Genomic DNA, 22,533 nt, shown 5'->3' with positions numbered 1-22,533 from the left:
TAAACAGAAACTGTACTGCATTTTGGCTGACTTCAATGAAAACATGTTAAAGGAGTACAAAGCAAATTTTGCCAACTGATGTTAATATATGACAAGCACAATACAAAAATCCCAAACCAAACAGGAACTCTGCCATTTTTTGACATTACTAGACACACCCCTTACTGCTGATTGCCTGATTAAAGTTTGTTTTGGCACCAATCGATACTGACATTTTTAAAACATCCGTTTCCTGGTAAAAATTTAGCAATGCACTGATGGATCGGCTGATAGGCAGAGCTTCAAATGCTCCACTGTATCTGTTTTTACTGCTTGGTGAACAGTCAACTCTACAATCAAGGTGACATTTGTTGACCATGTAAACAGTGAAAGAATGTGCTTAGCATCACACAAATGTCAGTATAAATTGGTACCCAAGTCACTAATTTTGACAACTCTAGGTCTGACACATTTGCCAAAGGTGTTTTTCAAATATTATTTAGTGCACTTTTATTATCAGGTATAAAACAGGCACTCTGCCCGCTGTACTCTTGTCTGTTGTTGTTTGCAGCATTTCAAGAACAACAGGCATGTCTGGTCTAAAAAAAATGTAAGCAATTACAGCAAATAATAAGCAAAAATATTCATAAAGATGCCAAACTGTTCCACTGTCCTACTTGCATGCATTGTTAAGATATCATGGAATAATAAAAAGCGGTAGTGCTGCTTTTAATAATTGTCTTGAGACATGCTGTAGATTCTGGCCATAGCAAAAACACAAACAACGTTTCAAAGGCTCACCTGAATAGCTCTGCCGCTTGCTGAGATGAAAGCCTCCACAGTGGTGGTGTAGTCTCCTCCTGCAAACTTCTCTTTCTCTGTTTTCCTGCCTTTAACCACAGGGATGGCCATCAGCTCCTCGTATACCCGAGCATACAGATCCAGAATCTGCAAAACCTGTGGACATGGACAAAAAGAGCGGAAGGTTCAGAAACATGGCACAACCAGAATACAAATAGCAACTTATGAGCGAGGCGTGATAAAACACATCTAACCTCCTCTGTAGCTTCCTCTTTCGTGGCGAATGCAGTGTGTCCCTCCTGCCAAAGAAACTCTCGGGTCCTCAGAAATGGCTGCGGATGCTTGAACTCCCAGCGCTAAAAAAAGCAAGAAAAGGAATGAATGAATGCATGCACCCCTCTATTTTAGCAATAATTGAGGTATCACTGAGGCTGAATCTGACCACGACGTTGCACCACTGGTTGAGTTTGATTGGCAGGTCTCTGTGCGACTGAACCCACTTGGCATAAGCAGGATACATCACTGCAGCAACGCAAGCAGAAAAGGAATTCATGAAAATGTATTAATGGAAATAAATATATTTATATAGGAGATGAGAATGCAGTCACACTCATATACAACTGCTTACCGGTTTCGCTAGTAGGACGCACAGCGATGGGCTCCGCCAGCTCAGTCTTTCCTGATCTCGTCACCCAAGCAACCTAAAGACATTTGATAAGAGCTGTCATTCATATTATATTTACCTGTTACCCACATTAATGAGCCCTAAATAGCACCTTAATAATTTCATTCTTTCCACTTTGTAATATATATTCTTATCTGATACACTGAGATGCTACAAACAAATTTACTTTATCATATAATTAGATTAGATGCATTATAATAAACACTAGTGTAAATGCACAATATTATCCTTTATGAGTCTTTTATGTGATCAGGTTATTAAAATAAATCAATATTTTTCAAGTCTGTATAAGCCTTTGTAAGTGTCAGCTTAGAAAATGTCTCTTTTGTGTAAACACCCTTAAAAAACTGCGTATTTAATATATTTATTCATTTATTTTTGTAAACCAATTATTAAGCCTTTAATAGCACAGAGACATTAAACATCTTACCTCCATAATATATATTGATCTGTTTTAAATATTTATTAACATGTTTATTTAATAACTAAAACACCAAGTACTAGTACTAACATCTTATTACTAATTACTACTAAAAGTGTTACTGCTGTCAAGTAGCATTTTAAAATGAATGAAAATTGTCCAATCACAGAATTACATTGCTTAGTACAGCCAAGCATTAATCACATTCATTTCTGTTGAGCTTTAGAATGCAGTATCTATTAAGAAGCATTAAGTTCAGCCACTGCTGAAAATGCCATGGTTTCTTTTGTATCTGACTGAATTCTCAACACATTTTTTTTTACTGTAAATGTGCTGAAACCAGATAGCAGACTCTTTTCATCTACACTGATTATATTGTTGTTGTTTTTTTTAATGGTTTGTCAGAATATGATGTGCCATAACAAAAATGTGCAGAAAACAAGTAGCTTGCTCTTGACTATACTTCACAGTTATTTACCTCAGGTGCAAAATCAGCAATGTGCGTTTTCTCCTTCTCCAATGCAGCCTGAGACACAAACATGGGGAAGTAGCAGTTCTCCACACCCAGCTTCTTGATCTCTCGGTCAAAGAATTCTTTGATGGCGTCCCAGATAGAATAAGACCAGGGCCTCAACACGTAACAGCCGCTGACATCATAGTACTCGATCATCTCAGCCTTCGTGATCACCTGAATAAAGCAAATACACCTCAACCATAAGAAATCTGCTAATATTAAAGCTCCTTTTTATTAAATGAAGAAGTGTGTACCTGTGAGTACCAATCAGCCAGGTTCTCCTCTTTCTTTGCCTCCAGTCCTAACCTAAGTTTAAAAAATACAAAATAGCCTATTGAGATCCTGTTTTACCTAAAAGACAACCTGATATCTTTTAGAAAACTGTTCATAGACACAGCTTACAATCTGAAAAAAGAAGTCAGACTGAACAGACTGTATTTGTGGTTTACTCTTGGAGGACATAACCAGTTTTGTCAGTACTAAAATCACTGCAAAACTTTCTCAAGCCTCCATTCACAACTTCAAAACCTTGTTAAAAAAGGCATTTGACACCATGTGCCATCTGGTTTAGCTACTGAAACCAATATAGATCAGAATGTAAATTTCAGTGCCTCATTTTGGTGCCACTTAAAAGCCTGACCTGTCAAATAAAGATAAATAGAGGATTAGAAAAATGTGTCATTATACATAAATTAATTAACTGGGTACAATTTAAATCAGTAATCCATACTGATAAATCTGTTATTCGTAATTATTGTTAAATTATTGTTAAAGGACCAAAAGCCTTTCTGTTTTTAAATTAGTCTTAAAGGGGTGGTCCACTACAATAACGTATTTTAAACTTTAGTTGATGTGTAATGTAGCTGTGTGAACAAACAACATCTCTGATTGTGATATGCTTGAAGGTCAATGCAAAGGGAGACATTGGCTTTTACAGAGTTAGCTTAGCAAAGCTTACAGCAAACAAAGTTTGGGGACTACAAAAAAAATACATATAAGTCCGGATTAGTGAGATCACAAACGCTTCAGGTTATGCACATTCACCACGGACGTAAACCTCTGCAGCCAGAGGCGCTATAATGTAGCAGAGAAAGCTAAAATGCCATCTAACACTGCTATTTTCACAGAGCTTCTTCTGTTTCTGTATTTGGGCTTCCAAAGGACACGACACAAAGAGAGAAGTACTTACAATTTAATTTTAATTACGTTCCTGAGAATTAAAAAAAAGATATAGCTCTAGCATTTAGCAAAGGACAGCTTCCAGAATCTCTCCCATTTCAGTGCTGGATTCAGCTAAAAACTCATCCAACCATAAAAAAAGCAGCTGTGGATTGTGAGCTATGACCTGTGAGTATTTTTCAGTTGTTAAAAGTGATCTATTACATGCATAGTGTCTAGCGTTAACGGTATGTTGTAACAAGGACATAAACAATGTTATCAACGAGAAATGCTGTTTGGCACCGGTAACACTAACATTTTAGCTACAAATTCATATTTATCCGTCAAACTGCTGTATACACCCACACTCTTCACCAGCGCTGCAGTGTCTTTCTATGTAGTTGCTTTCCCTGCGTTCTACATCTCAAATAACAAACTCGCAAAAGATATGTGAACTTTTCATATTACTTTAACATGTTTATGGCCCTAATATATAAGAAAGACACTTGTCAGATTTTATTTTAGAGAGCAGACATGAGGTTCAGCTGTTTCCTTCAGGCTCACACTTTACAGAACGGCTCACACTTTACAGAACGGAGGCACATCGCGTGCTAGTGACTGGATGTGATGCTTCCTAGGGACGTGGAGCTGATCTGCAAATCACAGCACATTATGTTGGCTGACCAATCAGAGCCTCTTGAAAGCAGGGGCTCAGAGGAACTAGAAAATATTATAGTCATTTTCATGTTAGCTGAGTAGCAATATATAATTAAAGATATATGAAAAACAACCTGATTTTCTACAAATGAAGCATGAGCGCACATTGCATTGGATGTCTGTACCTGCGAGTGTATCGTGTCATCTCTGAGTGTGCAGCATTAATTCATGAGAAAGACTTGGCTCCAACCAATCAGCGCGCTCTATTGTGTATGCGGTGCAACTTCATTAATATGTACGATGACACCGAGGACTGTCTTTACCTGTTACAGTGTTCAAATGGCAGCAAGATTCCACACTGTGTTGCCAAAACAAGTGGAAAAAGAAGAATTGTTTGAAGACATGGGTCGTCAGTGTTGCGTTAATAAATGTGCTGCAACAAACGTTTTGTTTTCATTCCCTGCTATGAGAGCACAGTTGGACTCACGTCTGGATTACAGTACGCGCGGCAGAAATACGTTTGTACAGAACATTTTTTACCCAAGAGCTTTTCACATCTAGAAATGGTGAAATCCGAGTTTGCCGCTCGTCTCCTTTTAAAAAAGATGCAGTTCCAGTTGGTGTTGATTGTCCTGTCTCTACAGATTTGGTAAGTAAGCGATCAGTGGTCTTTGTTTGTTTATTCAGATGCCAAAGTTAGTTTGTATCATCAGCAGTACTCTTTCAGTGTTTAAAGACATACCCAAGTCAAAATGATTGAGTTACTAAGTTTACAGTACATTAATATCATTCTAATATTATGGACTGAAGGTCTGCTGTAAATGCTGCTCTCCAAAGACAGTTTGATTGTGAATGTAAACACCACAATCAAACTATTATTATCGTCAAGTAGAATTTTTACAGCAATTTCTGCATCTAAGTTACTAAAAATTCTGGAGGTTTTTTCTCCCATTTACCATGCGGTATCATGCATTCCATTAAAACTACACTCTTCTAGCAGTTCCTTGTATGCAATATCTTGTTTGTCACAGGGGGCGTGCATGAAATATTCCTGAATGAAAGTGAAAGTGCCAAACCGCAGTTTAAGTCCACAAATTAATAATTTGGCAAATCATTTGATTACTTATGTCTATGTAAACCGTCACTGTCTTTCTCCTGTGTCTGTGTGTTTGTTGTGCCTCTGTGGAAATCAGCGCGTGCCCAAACGGAAACTCCAATTTTTATGCAAAACCTTCCCTCTTTCCCTCCTTAGACACTCCCACCTAAACAGAGCTGGACACACCCACTTTCCTGACTTTTTCCAAACTAGAGGTGTGAAAATACCCTGTTAAGATGGGGGATTCGTGGCCCTTTAAAAGTACACTCTGGCCCACCCCTTTAAAATTTATTTGTACTCTTTAACTTTTAATACCATATGAGAGTCTTCTGTTGGTTTTATTTGTCCTTTGTTTTAGATGGTGTATGCTTGTACAGCACTTTGGTAAACACTTGTTTTTAAAATCACTTCATAAATAACTTTACTTGAATTAAAGCTTCTTCCTTGCACATCCTGACTTTCTAACCATGTATGAAACACTCCGATTCACTTTTGAACTGCTCGGTTTGTAAACAAAATATAAATGAAACATTTTGGCGATATCATCCAGCTCTAACCCAATATGGCGTTGCTTCTCACCGTGTCTGTTTCTTTGGCCCCTGGCCCTCTCCTGCTCCACCTGCTCCAGACTCTTGACCTTGTTGAGGTTTCTCTCCTCCTTTCTGCTGCTTGCGTCCTCCTCCACCTCCTCCTCCCTGCTTCTCAGACTTATTCTCCCGCTCTTTGCGGCTCTTGTCTTCTCCTCCAGAATTTCCAGGAGTGGTCACAGGCTTGTACTCTTCCCCTGTGAGAGCTTTATACTGACCCTTCAGCTCAAGTAGAGTTTTTACTGCTTTATCGACCTGCTCCTAAAAACATTTTACATAAGTGCTAATGAGCGTTAAGGACTAAAAAATTGGCAATTATCAGAATGTGTTCACAAACAAACCTTAGGTGCTTTCTCGGTTTTAAGTCGTCTCACTTGCTCCCCCTGCTGGGCTATGTCTGAAAACAGTGCTTGAGCCTGAGGGGAGGAGCTGGACTGGGGCTGGGAGGAGCTAGATTGAGGTGGGGTGGGGTTAGACTGTGCAGTGGCAGAACCAGATGAAGGAGGTGCACCTGGTTTGTACTCCTGTCCAGTTTGCTGTTTGTATTCAGCTTTAAGGTTCAGCAACTGTTTTACAGCTGCATCAACTTGATCCTGTAAAATTGTGAAAGTGATATTAATCAGTTTTGAAGCTTGTTTTAATAAAGATATTTTAAAGATTTGACCAAAATAAGATTATTCAGAAACCTTGGGTGCCTTTTCTGTTTTCAGTTTCCTCACTAGGTCTCCTTGTTGCGAGACACGGTCATAAATGGCTTGAGGAGAGCTGTCTGATGGGGCAGACGCTGCAGGGGTGGAGGCAACAGTAAGCTGAGCTGGAGATGACGATGATGCCGGAGAAGCCTTAGCAGTAGGAACTCCAGGTTTGTAGTCCTGCCCTGTCCCCTGCTTATATTCAGCCTTCAGAGCCAAAAGCTGCTTCACTGCGGCATCAACCTGGTCCTGTAGAGGGGGAAAAAAGGATATCAAGTAGCTTTACAAACTAATAAGCCAACCAATATGCTGTGCTGCCTAAAATATCTGTAGCAAAATATAATGAAATAAACTGAAGTATAATAATAATAATACATCTTTATACATATGAAACTACAAATGCAAAATCCTGTACTCATTGCATTTTATATGAGATAGTGGGCTGGGCATCACTAGCTATATAAATGAAAAACAGCATTGGTACATTTATAAAGCTTTGTAAGGTAACCTTTCAGCGTATCTTTATACTCTTTTTTTTTTTTTTTTGTCTTAGTTCTGGCATTTACAAACTATGTTCTTTCAAGTGTTTGCTTTTTCATATACCCGGAGTTTGTACAGAAGTGGGAAAACTGTGTTTTGTTATTATGCACCTGAGGCATTGAATAATTAGGAAAAAGACATAAAACTAGATAAAATTGTGTATTTCTGTGAATTTCAAGGCATTATAAAGAGAGTGGTATTGGAAGCATGTGATCTTTTTTGTTAAGAGGACTGATTCAATGTGGTAAAGTACTGTTGTTGTATTTTTAAATTGTTTTACTTTATGGCTGTTATCTTGGACAGGTCTCTCTTGTAAAATAGGTTTTAAATCTATTTTAAATTTTAAATGTGACTTTCTAGATAATTAACAGAAAAAAAAAAAAAAAATATATATATATATATATATATATATATATATATATATATATATATATATATTTATATATATATATATATATATATATATATATATATATATATATATATATATATATATATATATATAATGCCAATAATGATATAATAAAAAAAATTATATTATACACAAAAATAATTGGTCACTCTTAAGCCACCTCCCGCCTCCACTGCACAACATTTGGACACGACTGCCAGAATATGCCCCGTTGTGGCAGTTGCACGGAATTTTCAGTTTTGTCGTGGACCATGGGAGAGAAGCTGTTTCCGCAGAGTCCGAAATAAAGCAGTGCAAAAGCAAAAGCCTTTATTCTCCGTGCGTTTGCCATGGTTGAATGAATGAATATTAGAAACTCAGACCGCAAAAATTTTTGAAGGGAATGTGGGACAACATAAAGAAACTAAATATTTTATAACTCATTTATGAATAGAATTGTTTTTTAAATGTTCACTGAATCCAAGTACTTTTTTGAGATTTTAACTGATTTGTGTGTGTTGAGCATCAGTTAAGACAATGTTAGCACTTGTTAGAGAAATCGCCGACAAATGCCTGAAATCACAGGCAAATCGCTGCTCGTGCACGTGAGTGACAATCACACAGTAAGAACGATCAAAGACGCGATCTGAGAGAATCGCCGATGAGTCGCCGATGCCTGCAAGATATTTTGCGTGCTAAATATCTGGAGCTGTCGGCGATTCAAATCATGCCGTGTGAATTGAGTTTTGACTGAAAGTAACATCAGCGATCGCCTACAGCCAATGAGAGAGCAGCTTTCACTTGTGTGTGTGTGTATACCTGCTGCAGGCCAGCGGGAGGCTGGGGGAGAAGTTAAAAGCGCTCTTTTTCGGTTTATTTGGACCCACGAAATGGAGGAAAACTAGTGGAGGTTTGACAGGACTCAGGAGCAACCGTGTCTGTTTGACATTTCATACAGAAAGAAATTAGTTTATTATCAACATTGAGGAGAAATGGCTAATTCCCTTTAAACCCAGGTGAGCAAACATGTACATGTTCTACCCCATTAAAGGCTTATTTCTCAATGTGTAGTTAATAACAAAAGATATACTACATGTTTTTGGCTGTGAGACGTAGTTTGGACGAAGTTGTCGGCGATTCTCCCTATAGTAAAGTCATGCAATGTGAATGTCCATGTCGCCGAACCATCTTGCAGTGTAAACAAAGCAGCGACGAAACGCTAGCCCAGATAGTCATGCAGTGTGAAAACATCTGTGACACGACTACTTTTAAAATCATGCAGTCTGAACTCGGCATAACATCAGCGATCGCCTACAGCCAAAAAGAGAGCAGCATTCACTTGCGTGTGCGTGTTTATACCTGCTGCAGGCCAGTGGTAGGCTGGGGGAGAAGTTAAAAGCGCTCTTTTTCGGTTTAATTGGACCCACAAAATGGAGGAAAAACTAGTGGAGGTTTGACAGGACTCAGGAGCAACCGTGTCTGTTTGACGTTTCATAAAGAAAGAAATAAGTTTATTATCAACTTAAGTTGAGGAGAAATGGCTAATTCCCTTTAAACCCAGGTGAGCAAACATGTACATGTTCCCCATTAAAGGCTTATTTCTCAATGTGTAGTTAATAACAAAAGATATACTACATGTTTTTGGCTGAGAGACGTAGCTTGGACGAAGTTGTCGGCGATTCTCCCTAGAGTAAAGTCATGCAATGTGAATGTCCATATCGCCGAACCATCTTGCAGTGTAAACAAAGCAGCGACGAAACGCTAGCCCAGATAGTCATGCAGTGTGAAAACATCTGTGACACGACTACTTTTAAAATCATGCAGTCTGAACTCGGCATTAGTTGTAATTGTAGGAAAAAAAACAGATAATTTTGAGCTTTTTCAGCTAATTTCAGCTTCTGGGTTTAAAATTATAAAACATTTGAATTGTGCGGCGTAGCGCACAACTGCAAGTGCAAAGATGATGCGTCAGTTTCACATTAATATTCATAGCTGAGTTTTCTTATCCTATGAAAAGAGCCGGCTTCTTAAATATTCATGACTGCACATGCTCTCTGAAGGCAAGGCAGACCTGCCAGTGCCAAGCTGTGAGACACGGACCCACAGCACACAGTATTTAGCTGTTCATGAAGGGTCGTATGTGTTTATTTCCATGATCCACAGGGTTTGTTGCATGTTTTTCCCCCCCCGATACTGTCAGGGCCGATACAGCAAAGCTGTTTGTGTGCAGCAAGCATTTTTGTCGGGGGAGCAGTACGAGAATTGGAGAATGGCAGACGTTGTCTTTTATCAGGAGTTCGTTCACATTTAGACACATCGCCGTGCTGCTGTGTTTGCCAAAATCCTCTAGATTACCAACAGGGCTAATGGTTAAAATAGACAGGGCAAGAGACTTGCTGCACTGAGTCTGCATTCAGACCCAGGTATTGGGGGAAAAGTCCTCATTTATAGTGTTTATATGAACACGATTATCTTTATAATGATATAAATTGTGGTTATCTGTATATGAAATTAAAAATGACAATGTAGCAAGGCATTAAATTACTGTTTATTTCTTTGCATTTTGACTTTGTAAACTATAAAATCATGCGCCTCCTCACGATTTGCGTCTCATTTTGTGAGTCAAGTTCAGCAAACTGACAACAGTTGTTCGCTCCCCTACGACCATTATGATGCATCTTTTGAAAAGATTCTGAGATAGACCTGAACCGAAAGTGGGGGTGTCATGACCCTTTTCTTAGAATTTTTTCTAATTAAAAAATAACAAAAAAGTAGTATTTCACATCTTGCACACACAGATTTGCTTGGACAACACTGGAATACATCACATCCGGTCAGCCGGTTGCACACGTTCTAGTTGCAGGAGTTCAAATATAATCAACTGATTTGCAGCTCAATTCAGATCGGAATTTTCTACACATGGAAATGATCGCAACTTCACGCAGTTTCTTGACTACTCTGTATTGAAAATGAACGACTTCCAACCTGTCGCTTGTCGTGTGCAGTGGAAAGGAGGCTTTACAATAAGGTTTCATTAAGCTTAATGTATTTACTAACATGAATTAATAATGAACAATACTTGTACAGCACTTACTATTAAATCATAGTGTTGTTTTAATAAAAAACACAACCAAATTTATGTTTGTTAACATTAGTTAATGCAATCAGAGCTAACATGAACTAATAATGAACAACTTCATTTTCATGAACTAACATAAATACTGTAATTAATGTACTGTATAAATTCATTGTTTCTTCATGTCAGTAAATATATTGACTTGACTAACACTAACTAAAACAGCCTTATTGTAAAGTGTTACCAAATAATTAAATGAAGAATAATACACATGGAAGCAGAGCCGGAGTGGGACTCCTTTTCAGCCCTGGAGTTTCAAGCCTTAGACCGGCCCATCTCAGTTCACGACTGACTATTAAAATAAGGTCATTTACAATTCAATTTCAATTCAGGACACTTTCATGTCTTTTTTCAAGAAAACAGCTGCTTTAGAACTAAAATTTTCAACAACCCTAACAATATATGTCTTAACAATAAAAAATTGAAAAAAAAAAAAACAATTTTAGATGAGGTTCGATCAGGGGTCGGCCGTGTCATAATTAAACGTGCTTACCACTGCACCACAGTGGCGCTATTAATCTGATAAGGATGGAATAAAAAACAGATATTGCACTATGACTTGCAAGACATTTATTGATGGCTCAATCTTTTTCTCTCCTTTTTAGATTTCTGATCAAGTTATGTGAGATTTATTAATATAGTGAATCATCTGATTTACTAATCAATATTAATTATTCAAATTCTTACATTCACTAAGGTGCCGCTGTTTAGAGTCGAATGATGATAGTTACATCATTAATAATCTGCAGGCTGCATTTTGTTTACGGGGCTGTGAGAAAAAAAATAAAAAGAGCGGAGCTGCGGCAAAATAATGAATAAAAAGAGTGAGGCTATGGTCAAATAAATAAATAAATGAAAAAAAAGTGCAATTGCTGAGAGTGCAAGCAGCTAGGGACACCGGCCCTCGTGGCCAAAAAAACGGACCGGCCCACCGGGAATTCTCCCGGTTCTCCCGATTAGCCAATCCGGGCTTGCATGGAAGCAAAAAAATCCCCCCAAACAAAACAATAATTACACAACAAACAACAGATCAAAAAGAAGTGTGATCTCACTTTTGGTGCTTTCTCTGCTTTTAGCTTTCTGACCAGCTCCCCCTGTTCAGACACACGCTCATAAATGCCAGCAGGAGAGGAGTTCGATGAAGGGGCGGGCTCTGGGGGAGATGCTGTGGGAGGAGCCATGCCTGGTTTGTAATCTTGACCAGTGAGCTGTTTAAACTCAGCTTTGAATGCCAGGAGCTGTTTCACTGCGGCATCTATTTGCTCCTACAAAATAAAGAACAATCAATCAATCACTTCACTTAAAATTCATTCTTTTATTCATAATTTAGTAAGCTGATTGCATACTACATTTTAACATGCAGCTATGATCTAAAGCGGCAGAATTTCTTTTTTTTAACTGGTGAAATTCAGTAATTTCAATAAAAATATGTGTAATCAGGACTTCTGTGTAAGGCCAAGAGAAAGCTACTTTACTTGAATGAAAATTCTATGCAATGTTACACAATTAACTAATGTTGCAAAAAAAAAAAGAAAGAAAAAAAAAAAGAAAATTCCTTTAAATCTTGTTTGGATTTTTGGTTAAGAAGTTAGTTGCAGAAATGTTAAAAAAACTGAATGAAGACTATTTATATTTAAGTTTGTTGTTTAAGTTTCTAAAAACAAAACCCTGTATAATTTTTAATAAAGCCTTACTTTTTATTCATTCTATTAATTTATATTATATCAAATTAAAATTATGGTTTCCGCTACATTTGTTCTTCACACCAAAATTCATTCCCACCATGGTTACATTACAGCTTTTTATTCAAAACCTTCAGTTGCTGCTGTTTTTATAATAGCGGGTTATAATTGCACCAAAAAGTATTAAAATGTAAGTGAATTATAACAAAATGGTAACTGTAACAGTAGTAGTGCTGTGCTATTTTTTTTAACCCTTTAAGGTTACATACTGACTGACAGACTGATAGGGCTGCGCGATGCGCGAGTCCAGCAAACACCACGCAGCTTTCAGTTAAGATGAACAGTTTCTATAATTATCCTTTTGTTTATAGATAAAGGTTTATGGCTCTGCATAACATCACAATGACTTTGTCTTTCTGGAGTTTATTGTTGTTTCATTTTACTTCAGGACGCATTAATGCCGTTGTGTAGGTCTTCCTAGCAAATTTAATAAATGTTGGAGACAAAACTCGTTCCATAAACGCAGTTCAGCAGCGTTTATTTAAGAGCACACAAGAAAATCTGCAATTAACCAGCATATATTTTAGGGCGTGCAAGTTTTGCACACAAACAGAGGAAATCGGCGTTCCAGTAAAGAAATTTGAATACTTGTATTACATGAATGCATCTCGACTTGTAATACAGCGCTCACAACATTTGTCAATGAAATAACGCAATAAATAGCTGGAGCATCTGTGTAAAAGGCCTGCCACCACAGCTGGAAAAAATTCCTAGAGGAAACACTTTAATATACGTATATATTTGCAGCTTAAACAAAAATTGTGTTTAATGATTTATACAATAAAGATTACACAGTAGGGCTGCTCAATTTTGGGAAAAATCATAATCACGATTATTTTGGTCATTATTGTAATTAAGATTATTTTAAACGATTACTGTTGCAGTCAAAATTATTAGCGCTCCTGAGAATTTTTGTTTTTTATAAATATTTCCCAAATGATGTTTAACAGAGCAAGGAATTTTAACAGTATTTCCTATATTTTTTCTTCTAGGCTTATTTGTTTTATTTTAGCTAGAATAAAAGCGGGTTTAAATATTTTAAAACCCATTTTAGGGTCAATATTATTAGCTCCCTAAGCAATATATTTTTTGATTGTCTGCAGAAGAAACTACTGTTATACATTGACCTGCTTAATTACCCTTATTAAGCCTTTGAATTGCACTTTAATGTCTCCTTATTTGTTTTATTTTGGCTAGAATAAAAGCAGTTTTTAATTTTTTAAAAACGATTTAAGGTCAAAATTATTCCCCCCTACAGGCTATATATTTTTTTCAACAATCTACAGAACAAACCATTATTGTACAATAACTTGCCTAATTACTCTAACCTGCCTAGTTAATCTAACCTAGTTAGGCCTTTAAATGTCACTTTAAGCTAAATATTATTGTCTTGTAAAGTATCTAGTAAAATATTATTTACTGTCATCATAAAAAAGATCAAATAAATCAGCTATTAGAGCTGAGTTATTAAAACTATTGTTCATATACTGTATATACATATCATAATGTCAGTTTTTTTTCTAATATCAAGCTAACAAATGGCCTTAATACAGCCATTTTAAGAGATTAATTTGAATGGCAAAAGGTTCAAACTCTAAACATTTAGCTTTGATTAGTGAATGTATCCTGCATAGCTGGCAGCTGATTAAGTAACAGCCACTAAAACTGACCTTAGGCGCCTTTTCAGCCTTCAGTTTTCGCACCAACTCGCCCTGCTCAGAAACACGAGTGAACGGACATCCAGTGGAGGCAGGGCCTGGAGCTGCTGCCAGAGTCGGGGCAGAACTTTTCTGCACTGGGGCAGAAGCGGGCAGGGTCATACCAGGTTTGTACTCCTGTCCAGTCAGCTGTTTAAACTCAGACTTCAATGCCAAAAGCTGCTTTACAGCTGCATCTACTTGCTCTTTAGGGGCCTTTTCTGTCTTGAGCTGTCGGACTGCATCACCCTGAGCCATGATGTTGGACAATATGACAGAAGCGTCTCCTGGAGCGGATGGTGTGGGGTTGGAGGAAGGAGCAGACTTCGCTTTGCTTGGAGGGGCAGGTTCAGCTTTCACCTAAATGAAAAATCATATATAACTTAGGAATGCAAATGATTCATCGATTGATTGTCAATGATTTTTTTTTAAACTGTTTTTTTTAAATCTGTTGTACCCTGTTCACCGTTTGGGTCAAAAATTACCTGCCTTCACTAAACCTCTAAAATAAAGCAGCTACATTTTATTTTAATTTTCAAATCCAGTCTGCAAGAAGAAACAACCTCATCTTCATTACAAACTCTGTGAATGTTTAGTTTTTTACTCGGTGTGCAGTATTTCATCAATCTTCAATCAGAGGGCAGCACTGGTTTTTGACTAAAGTAAAGAGCATTTTTCTAATGCTCAATGTACCTGCATAGATGTTTTGATTTTTGGTTAAAACATGATGTTGAATTGTTAAAAATAACTGAATGGAGAACAATATCTTTAACTTTGTTGTTTAAGTTTGTAAAAAAAGATGTGTGGTTTTTGACTAAAGAAGAGTAAAATTCAGGTTTTCAACTAACGTAAAGGGTATTTTTCTAATGCTAAATATATTTGCTAAAAACATATGCAAGGCAATATTCATAAAAGTTAAAGCAGCAGATTCTTATTCTGTTTGTGTGTGCTGGGATGGGGGATGCCATTAGTTTATGTGGTGTAAAAACTGTTTTATTGCTGACAGGTCAAAATCGACTCAAAGGACAACTGTTGTATCCTAAAACCTTCATGAAACCCTCCATGTAAAACCTTTATGAAAATAGAGAATTATTCATTTTTTTCTAATGTCAGGGTAATTTTAGAAAAAGTCTGGATAAAAAAAATAAATGATTGAAGGTGCAGTAGGTGATTGTCTTCAGAAACATTTTTTGTTGTGCTGGTTGAAAGGCTCTTCACATTCCAATAGTAATGATTAAAGTAAATGATCTAAATGTATTAACATGTATTTTTATATTCTAGGTAAGGCATAAGACAAAAAAAACTGTCTGTCAACAAATGTAGATTTGTTCATCCACTCAACAGTTCACGCATATCCGACATTTGCATGAGAGAGAGAGAGAGAGAGAGAGAGAGAGAGAGAGAGAGAGAGAGAGAGAAAGAGAGAGACCAGTAAAAACAAATGCTGAATTAAAACTTTTAAAAATCCTGAATCAATATTGGAGTTACTTTTGCACGCTGGAGGAAGGACGACACCATGGCTGAAATATTTCTTTTAGACAGGTTATGTTATGTTTTAAAACTATTGTAGCCATGCAAAGGTGATGTAAATTGGGTTGTTATACGAATGGGTTATGTGCATGGAAGTGTTGTTCAGCCAGGGCTTATTTGTGCCGGTACACGCTGGATCCGGATAAAGAACCTCTGAAATCTGATCTGGCACCTCATTTTAGCGATCCTCCTCCTCAACCGCCCTCCTCCGCTGTCTGCTTTTCACCTTAACCTGCGACTCTCGAACCCTCTCCACTTTCATCCGCGACAACCAACCTCCCCAGCTCTTAACTTATGTCCGCGACACCCCCCTCTGCCATCTTTATTGCACGCGATTGTGATTTCAGGAGGGGTGGCTGTGTTTAAAAGATATTATCCCAACCAGTTAGCATTTTGGCAGAACACCTACTGCACCTATAAATCTGTTTTTTGCTTTTAAAATTGTGCTTTTTTAAAAAAATGTTATGTTTTATTTATTTATTTCTTTTTTTACAAAAAAATCAATACACCTTATCAGTGGTTAATTAAGCATAGACATCTTTGAATTATATGAACTGGATGTCCAATATGACACATAAGCGGAGACTGAAAAGATCCAGTTATGAACTCACAGGTTTGGCTGGCTGACTCTTGCTCTTGTCTTTGGAGCCAGCAGTGGGCATCTCTTTCGTGTGTCCATCTGGGATGTAAAGCAGGACACAGGGACTCTCCCTGCAGCTGTGAGGGCTACATGAAATTCAAATGAAGCACAGAATCACAAACAGAGCATAAATCAGACAGTTTACATGTATATTTGTACAGTTAAAACAGGTTCATTTAAAATTCAGACTTGATTAGAGGTGTTACCTGATTGGCTCATAAGGCTGATCACAGATATAGAAACCCCGTCTTTGCAGCTGTATGATGTCACCTTTCTTCAAGTCTTTCAAACAAGGGTCTCCTATCATCTTCTCCTCTATCTGGAGACACATTATATTTTAATACATTTGAACAAAATATACACAACCATTCAAATGCTTGTGGCCCTTAAAATGTACAAAATGTCTCGTTTTTGTCTTGTTTCTTATTCAAATGTCAAAAAAGTCTTATATCTAGAAGCATTTTTTAGACATGCATAAAAATATTGTGTTGTTTTCAGAAAAAAGTTAGATTTTGGTTAAACAGGCAAAAAAAAAAAAAACTGATTTTTTGACTAAATATTTCTAAAAACAACTATACTTTTTGCTTGTCTAGAAAATGCTTCTTGATTTTATGAACAAAAACCCCATATAAATCCATTTTCTAAAAGTGTAATTAGTGAGGAAGAATTAAAATGATCAAATGTTCAGCAATTAAACTGAGCGGAAATTAAGACATGAAATGTTTAAAATAACTGCATAAAAATGTAAATAAAATATATAAAATATTTTTTTCTTTACAACTTTCTATGCATTAAAAACCTTGAAAAAAATTATTTAAAAATTACAAAGGTTATAACAGCGACAACAGTATTTAATATTATAATTAATAATAATAATAAGTTTTATTTGAGCAGCAAATTAAAATAATTTCTGAAGGATCACGTAAAGAAAGAAAACTCAAATATTGGTGCTGAAAATGCAACTTTGCCACCCCTGGAATAGATTTAGATTAGTTTTCTATTTCTATATACACAAACAATTGAGACAAACAGACTTAAGTAGCACACCTTGCTGTTCTTGTTGATGTAATCCTTGAAATCGTCGTCTTTTCCCAGGACTGGTTTAGTAATGAGGTGCTGGTAGTTGACACACACAGTAGGCACGAAAGAGGCACGGCTGGATTCAGCAAGCCAGGTGATCTTGGTGGTCTTTTTATAATCGGTGTTCTCCAGGTTCAGATGACCGTCCAGAGACAAGATAGCTCCACTACTGTCCCTGCACACATCAGGACACAAGACATCAGAAGTATATCAACATGTAACCACAAAAACAAACACACCTGGTCCGGGGTCACATATTAGGATATTATCTGAAAGACCATGTGGCAATGATTGAATGAATTTATGTCATATGAAAATTCAGCTTTCAGCAAATTAGAGAATCATTTATAACAAATCAATACATACAATCTAAAAATATGTTCCAATAGAAAGTTTACTAATAGTTTTTTTTGGAGTAAAATCTGGTAGCAAAAAAAGTACTGTGTTAAGGCTTCGCACGCCTGCTTTAATCATGTTCTAAACATTTACCGGTGGATTTTGGTGATAATGATGTTTCCCCAGTTGATAAAGGTGACGATCTCGCCCTCAGTGAAAGTTTCAGCATCAGCGCCCTCAATAAACACCTTCGGTCCATACCACACCTGCTTCAATCCCACATCTGCATTCTGAGAATGCACAAAACATGTAATTGCTCAGGGTTCTTACACATTTTTCAATGTCAAATTTAAGCACTTCAAGCACATTAGTGCAGTTTCGAACTTTTCCATAACTTTACAAGTGAGGCAAATTACATATTCATGTCAGATGACATTATATCTGATGCCATTTGTTAAAGTACTCTGTAGTATAGTATAGTATTTATTTTGTCTCTAGGCCAATGTTAAATTATTGTCATTTACTCTTTAATCTAATTTGCTCGCATCTTAAATGTGAAAAAAGGTGGCCAGGTCACATTACATGCATATGTACAGACTCCAGAGTTCTCATTTTAAGCAAAATTATCTAAATAGTTAATTATTTATCAGCTATTTAGTAACAAATCAATATGAAAGCAACACAATTATATTTTTTAAAGCAGTTTCAGGCACTTAATCCAAACTCTTTATCAAACCTTAAAAATACTAGATTAGAATTCAGGCATTTTCAAAAATTTCCAGCACCTGTAACATCCAAGCTACTTGACAAAGCTCAATTTAAAATCCTAACTCTCACACAAACTAATACCAACCCACAGATGAATTGACGAGAATGAACATTTTCCAAAAAAAAAAAAAAAAGAAAGTTTTTTTATGCTACAGACATATCTTCAAATGTGTGTGGATGTACAGAATTAAATAAATGGGTTAATTCAATTATAGAAAAGTGCATCCTAGAAATCCTTTGCTCAGAAGCATAAACATGTTTTAAAAACACATTTTCTATTCTTCTTTTTAAGTACTATTTTTTCTTCAAGCATTTTTGTTTTCATGTTTTACCATTAGACTGGTTATATTGCGTATAATCATATTGGATATATGCTTAACAACCTTCAAGAAATTTTATGAAGACTTGAACAAAACGTGAAAAAAAATTAACAAAACAAAAAAGTAAAACAAAACAAAAATCAAAAGTTGAACGAAACAAAAGTTGAGCAAAACCAAACAAAAATGAGCAAAACAAAACAAACGTTGAACAAAAAAGGTTTAACAAAAACAAAAGTTGAAGAAACCAAACCAAAAGTTAAACAAAACTAAAGTTAAACCCAAAACAAAATGTGTAACAAAACAAAACTGGAAAAAAACAGAGACACAAAGTTAAAAAAAAAAAAAAAAAACAAGTTGAACAAAAAAGCCAAAGCTTAACAAAACACAAAAGTTGAACGAACCAATCCAAAAGTTAAACAAAACAAAAGTAGAACAAAACAGACCAATAGTAAAACAGAACAAAAGTTGAACAAAACAAAAATTGAACAAAAGCAGAAGTTAAACAGAACAAAACAAAAGTAAAACAGAACAAGAAAGTTTAACAAAACAACACAAAAGCTGAACAAAACAAAAGAAGTTGAACAAAACAAAAGCTGAACAAAACAATACAAAATTTGAACAAAACAAAACTTGAAAAAAAAGCAAAAAAAATAAATAAATGTGTGTATGCAGTTTTAGTACCTTTGGATGTTTGGGAACCTCTTTCATCGTCTCTTTGGCCTCAGAAACACAGACTGGAATAACCTGTGAGCTTAGCAGGGCGGTAAATCTTGGGGCAACTGGATCAATGACCTATAGAGTGAGATTGAGATAGAAATGGAAAAACAAATAACTTATTAGAAAAGAGTCCACCTGAAAACAGCTAATCTCTCACGTTGCTGTGCACAGACAGACAGATGAAACGAGATGTGTGAGAACAGGTACAAACAAGTGACATGAAGAGCAGGGAAAGCCAAACACTGCACCAAACAACTCTAACAGCCACTGAGGTGCATAATTACAGCAATAAACACCAACCGTTTCTGCATTAATGACTAATACGCGAGGGACTTGACCGCCATCATCAGGTTTTCAGAAGGAAATCAATAGTGACAGCTTTGAGACGTGTCACTTGGGAGCGAAGAAGCTAAATGAATTTGAAGACAGTAAACTGTTCTAAAGTAATGTTTGGATTTTTTATTCCACTTTCTATTGTATCTGCCAGAAGCTGTATGAGGGGAGGAAATGAGCGAAAGCACAAACACAGACAAGCTGCTGATGGGAGGAAGAGGGAGAGAAAGAAAGAAATTGTGCCATAAATAAATTCAAAATGCATGGTTGTCAAAAAATGGCAACATTTCAGTAGATGATACAAACACTTAATTGTACAGTTCAATGACACCTTTGACTGCATCATAAAAATGAACATGCGCTACTGTTGGACAGTGGTTTATCAATATATCTCTAAGGAAGATATGACTGATATCAAGAACAATCGATTCTCTAAATCAGAGAATCAGGCCCACCATCACATTTGAAAAGAGAGAAAAAATGATTGGGAGAGTGGGCTGGGCCGAATATCGCTGACAGAGATCGTCATTTCACATTTAAATTTAACCTTTTGTTTATTTTGTAAATGAATTGGACTTTTAAAAATGTAAATACTCAATGGATAGAGGACATTGCACAAGACATCGGGGAGCAAATCAAATCAAGTCAATAACACGTGCAGCTTAATGCTGGTTTATACTTCTGTATCAAGCGCATGGTCGTGTGGTCACATAACCCTCGCCGTGGCTGACGCTGAAGCTGATGCGCACCTCTCAAAAAATATTACTACACATCGCAACGACGCGTCGGACAGGATCTGTGGTTGATCGGCTTGGTATCGGTGATGAGCGTGGGTGGTGCTGAGAGCAGTGAGCCTGATGGAGCGATTGTGAAGTGACCAGTGCTGTGAAAGAACTCCAGATGGAAACTTTTGTTTTGTGTTTACCTTTATATTAAAGTTGTTGTAGGTCCAGAGGTTCCCGCCTTTGACTAAGTGAGTTTTAGCGTTCAGAACAAAAATAAAACACCCAAACACAAACAGCATGCAGAACTATAAATGAACGACTATGCACAAGGTAGGTGCTGTGGGTCACGCCGATCACTCTACGCAGTGGTATAAATCACCCTTTAGTGTATTCAGCATTAAACTCAATTGTGTTGTTAATGCGATTGTTTTTACTGTAATCATTTCATTATAAAAAACATAAAATTTCATATTTTCTTCAAAATGTCTTTTGTGTGCAACAGAAGTAAATTAAAAGGTTAATAGCCACTTGAGGATGACTAAAAAGTGATTCCATCTTCATTTTTGGGTGAACTATCACTTTATGAACTCGAATGAGATTTCTACAAAGTGTCCATTAAGTGTCCGCCCGTGGGGACATACTACTATTAAAGAGCCCCTATTATACAATAAAAAAGGCCATATTTTAGTTTTAAGGGTCTCCAACAACAGGCTCATATGCATGCAAGGTCAAAAAGCACTTGCATTTGTATGCATGGTATGCATTTATTTTTACATAATTATTCCAGCGACTCCTATAGGAATCATTCAGCGATTCAATTGTTCCCAAACCCCTGCGCTGATTAGACTGATGACAGCTTGTTGCGATTGATCGACAGCGTTCAGTGCAAGACAGAGTGAAATGCCCACCATGGCTTATCAACAATATTGAAGTAGTCAGAGTGCAAAGTGTATGTGTGAGCATACCTGTCAACACTCCTGTTTTTCCTGAGTCTACCGTATTTCAGACCCATCTCCAGTGATAATAAATAACATCTCTTTGTTATTTATCCCAGAAAACTCCCGTAATCTCAAACCTCAACCCCCCCTTCCAGTTTTTTGGTATGGTCTGTGAAACCCCTGGGTCATCAACATCGGTATAGGATCCGATCGGCTGCTAGAAACACAGTAACCACAGTGCACAGTACCCGGTTCTCAAAAGTGTTATTCAGACACCTCATCCCCGAACCTAAACTTAGACGCGATATGAGAATAGAAAGAGTTAACCTGATACAGTATAAGCAGTTACAAGTAACAAGACAATTAAATAAATCATTAGGAAGCTAGAGGAAACAAGGAGGCAACTATTTTAAATCACACTTACAGAAGAAACTGATCCACAAGCTCTGTTAAAGTCCTATACATCAATAGTCTTTTCAGATCCTTCCTTTAACAAACGTCAGACGAAACCCCCGTTGTAAGCATGTAGATTGCTGAAGCACTAGCCAGAAAAATGACAGGAACAGGCTGGGCTATAATGCTGAGGTATTTTTGCAAAAATAAACCTCAAGCACTGACTCTTCACAGCTTCATTTTCGGGTAGAGAAAACAACACTAACTTTCTCCTCACACTTCCAATAATATCCAGTTGGGCACGGCATATTCATGACTTGATTTTACCGGCATCTGCTACAGTGCTCGTCTTCCTCTTTTTCTTTGCTACTGTGCTAGTGGGCAGCGCCAAAGGTTTTAGCGTGCAACAATTGGGCGGGCTTATGTTTCGTATTGACATCATGCAGAAACGGCTAAAGACTCGTTATCAAGACGATTAATTTGAAGCACTATGAATTGATTTTTTTTTTTTTAGATGAATCAATAGTTTTAAACACTGTCCACTTTCAGATTTCAGCCTTAGCTGTACATTTCACTTCACTTAGAGCTTTGTTACACACTACATGGAAGGTCATTTTCAACAACCCATAATAGGGGCTCTTTAAAACTACAATTAAG

General features: G+C 36.8%; 1 protein-coding gene and 1 non-coding gene across 4 annotated transcripts in view; both read right to left on the bottom strand.

The window, feature by feature from the left end:
- The window catches only part of eprs1 (glutamyl-prolyl-tRNA synthetase 1), a 42,452-nt gene that overhangs the window by 4,953 nt on the left and 14,966 nt on the right, over positions 1 to 22,533 (bottom strand). For 2 of the 3 annotated variants that reach the window (XM_087289247.1, NM_001288652.1), the window contains 16 exons: positions 19,452 to 19,562; positions 17,836 to 17,972; positions 17,314 to 17,521; positions 16,473 to 16,585; positions 16,238 to 16,352; positions 14,070 to 14,456; positions 11,710 to 11,922; positions 6,585 to 6,839; positions 6,240 to 6,491; positions 5,891 to 6,159; positions 2,655 to 2,706; positions 2,365 to 2,574; positions 1,409 to 1,481; positions 1,223 to 1,302; positions 1,035 to 1,136; positions 781 to 936 (listed from right to left, as the gene is read on the bottom strand). In XM_087289247.1, the coding sequence (XP_087145373.1) occupies positions 781 to 936; positions 1,035 to 1,136; positions 1,223 to 1,302; positions 1,409 to 1,481; positions 2,365 to 2,574; positions 2,655 to 2,706; positions 5,891 to 6,159; positions 6,240 to 6,491; positions 6,585 to 6,839; positions 11,710 to 11,922; positions 14,070 to 14,456; positions 16,238 to 16,352; positions 16,473 to 16,585; positions 17,314 to 17,521; positions 17,836 to 17,972; positions 19,452 to 19,562 (2,733 nt within the window). Of the gene's footprint in view, positions 1 to 780; positions 937 to 1,034; positions 1,137 to 1,222; positions 1,303 to 1,408; positions 1,482 to 2,364; positions 2,575 to 2,654; positions 2,707 to 5,305; positions 5,591 to 5,703; positions 6,160 to 6,239; positions 6,492 to 6,584; positions 6,840 to 11,709; positions 11,923 to 14,069; positions 14,457 to 16,237; positions 16,353 to 16,472; positions 16,586 to 17,313; positions 17,522 to 17,835; positions 17,973 to 19,451; positions 19,563 to 22,533 lie in introns of those variants that run through there. The other variant, XR_015512681.1, reaches the window with a different exon arrangement.
- LOC137488205 (small nucleolar RNA SNORA47) lies at positions 2,779 to 2,912 on the bottom strand. Its single transcript, XR_015514043.1, has one exon. It is a non-coding gene; the product is annotated as a small nucleolar RNA SNORA47 (small nucleolar RNA).

Source organism: Danio rerio, chromosome 17, assembly GCF_052040795.2.
Source record: "Danio rerio strain M-AB ecotype USA chromosome 17, GRCz13ab, whole genome shotgun sequence".
Classification (NCBI taxonomy): Eukaryota; Metazoa; Chordata; class Actinopteri; order Cypriniformes; family Danionidae; genus Danio; species Danio rerio.
Note: the sequence above shows the minus strand (reverse complement) of the source record. Positions and strands in the feature narration are given on the sequence as shown.